General features: G+C 47.1%; 1 protein-coding gene across 1 annotated transcript; it reads left to right on the top strand.

Moving 5' to 3' along the window:
- Positions 1-292: 292 nt before the first annotated feature.
- LOC102468261 (serpin B9-like) lies at positions 293-2,179 on the top strand (the record flags this gene model as incomplete). Its single annotated transcript, XM_006161482.1, has 2 exons — positions 293-448; positions 1,775-2,179. Coding segments are annotated over 2 exons (561 nt in total), but the record flags the coding sequence as incomplete, so codon positions are not given.
- Positions 2,180-2,241: the final 62 nt, after the last annotated feature.

Below are 2,241 nucleotides of genomic sequence, written 5' to 3' on the forward strand. Positions count from 1 at the left end.
CCCTTCTCCTCTCTGGATCTTAGGCATGCAAACACACCCACCAGGCATAAATTTAAGCACCTGAGTCCAGGACTCAAACTATAGTTGACTACATGGGAGTCCAGCGATATAGTCATTATGCCAACTGCTGGTCTCCCGAGCTGACATTTGTAAACAACCGTGGGCAATGAATATGGTGGTTTCTTTCATGGGTGTTGACAGCATCCTGGAGCCCACTGAAGCTTGTATGAAAATATTACTTGCCTCTTGAACGCTCTGTTTTAAATTTGGTTTATGTGTTCATTGTCATCAGAAGGAGCAAAGACCGGTGCAGATGATGTTTCAGAAAGCGACCTTCAACATGGCGTGTGTCAGCAAGGTGCAGGCGCAGCTGCTGGAGTTGCCCTATGCGGGGCAGGAGCTGAGTATGCTGGTTCTGCTGCCTGACGACGGCGTGGATCTCAGTTCAGTGAGACTCTGTTGGGGGTTGGTGGGCCTTCCCACTCTGCATTTCTGCCAAGAAGGGGGTGACATCTTCCACTGCCTTCTTACCCAGACATTACTCAGCACTGCCTCCACCTCCTGACCTTGCCTTTCATGTTGGAGAACCCGCCGTGTGGGCACTGGGCTTTGGACAGAACCTTTGCTCAAGGCTGGCTTGCCCATTGTTATCTGCATGACCTTACTAAATTTCAGCCTCTGTTTTCTCATCCTCTGAATGGGGTAATAATCTTTTCTGGATAGGATTAATATGAGGATAAATTGGGGGAGAATCCAGGAACCAAGCTTAGCAGGATTATCTGGCAAACAGTAAACTCTTTATAAATGAGATCCATGATTGTCAGAATCATTGCAATTGGCATATTTTAAAATCTAAGGACTGGGCCAGGCTGTAGCATGGTGGTTAACAAGACTAGACCCCACATGGCCAACAACATGCTTTGAGCCCAGACCTGGTAGCTTGAAAAACACACGGGGTGCATGTGTGTGTGCACCCAGAATCTTGAGAAGAGAATGGTGAAGGGATTGTGGTGTGGTCTTCCCCATAAGGGGTGATTACTCGCTTCTCTCTGTGTGTCTCTCTTCAGCGAGCACAAGTGCCCTATAGCCAAACCTAAAATATAAGAACCTGGAGGCCTGGAGGTGGTGTCACATGGTTGTGCAGTACTGTCAAACCTGACCTGAAAGATCAGGATTTGGTTCCTGTTGACCCGTACACTCTGAGGGTGCTTGTGATCATGGAAGGCTGAAAGGCTGGGGAGAGAGGGATTATAGCATGAGATCTTGTTGAGGGTGCTTGTCTTTGTCTCTCTTTCTGTCTCTGACTCTCTCTCATGAAATAAATAACAAAACTTAAAAAACATAGTATTAGGGGCTGACAGGTGGTGCAGTGGTTAAGGTGCAGGAGTCTCACGTGGCTGACTGTGGTTCGATTCCTGAACCTGGCGGCTTGCTTTCTCACTTCCTCTTTCTCTATCTCTGGTCAAATTAAAAAATAATAATAACAAATGGAATTAAATAAATAAATATTTTAAAAAATGATTTCTTGGAAGTGTTTTGGGAGGAAAGGACAGTCACAGTCTTCCTGTCTGTGGGCTTCTTGGAGTCTCCCTACTTGCCACAGAAGTGGTATTTGGAATAGCACATGGGACTCATGGTGAAGAGCAGAGCACACCACTTCCGGGCAGTCCGTCAACAACCAGGAGATGTGGGTATCAGCATGGGTGTGAGTACAGTGTGTGCTTGTACAATCTCAGTAAAGTCTGACACTTAAAGTCTAATTCTGGTCTTTCAGGTGGAAGAAAACCTCACTTTTGAGAAACTGATGGCCTGGACCAAGCCAGAGTGTATGAAGAGTACCAATGTTGAAGTTTTCCTCCCGAGATTTAAGCTGCAGGAGAATTACGACATGGAATCTGTGCTTCAGCATTTGGGAATAGTCGATGCCTTCGCCCAGGGCAAGGCTGACTTGTCAGCAATGGCAGCTGAGACTGATCTGTGTCTGTCCAAGTTTATGCACAAGAGTTTTGTGGAGGTGAACGAGGAAGGCACTGAGGCAGCAGCAGCTTCGGCGGTTTTGTTGGTAGAATATTGCCTGGTCTCCAGACCTCACTTCTCTGCTGACCACCTCTTCCTCTTCTTCATCAGGCACAACAGAACCAACACCCTTCTGTTCTGTGGCAGGTTCTCATCCCCGTAGGGGTGTGCTTACTGCACATGGAAGCGTTTCTCTCTTTCTGTGTCCCAGATCCTTGTCTATAG

This window comes from Tupaia chinensis, unplaced genomic scaffold, assembly GCF_000334495.1.
Source record: "Tupaia chinensis unplaced genomic scaffold, TupChi_1.0 Scaffold138631_1, whole genome shotgun sequence".
NCBI lineage: Eukaryota > Metazoa > Chordata > Mammalia > Scandentia > Tupaiidae > Tupaia > Tupaia belangeri.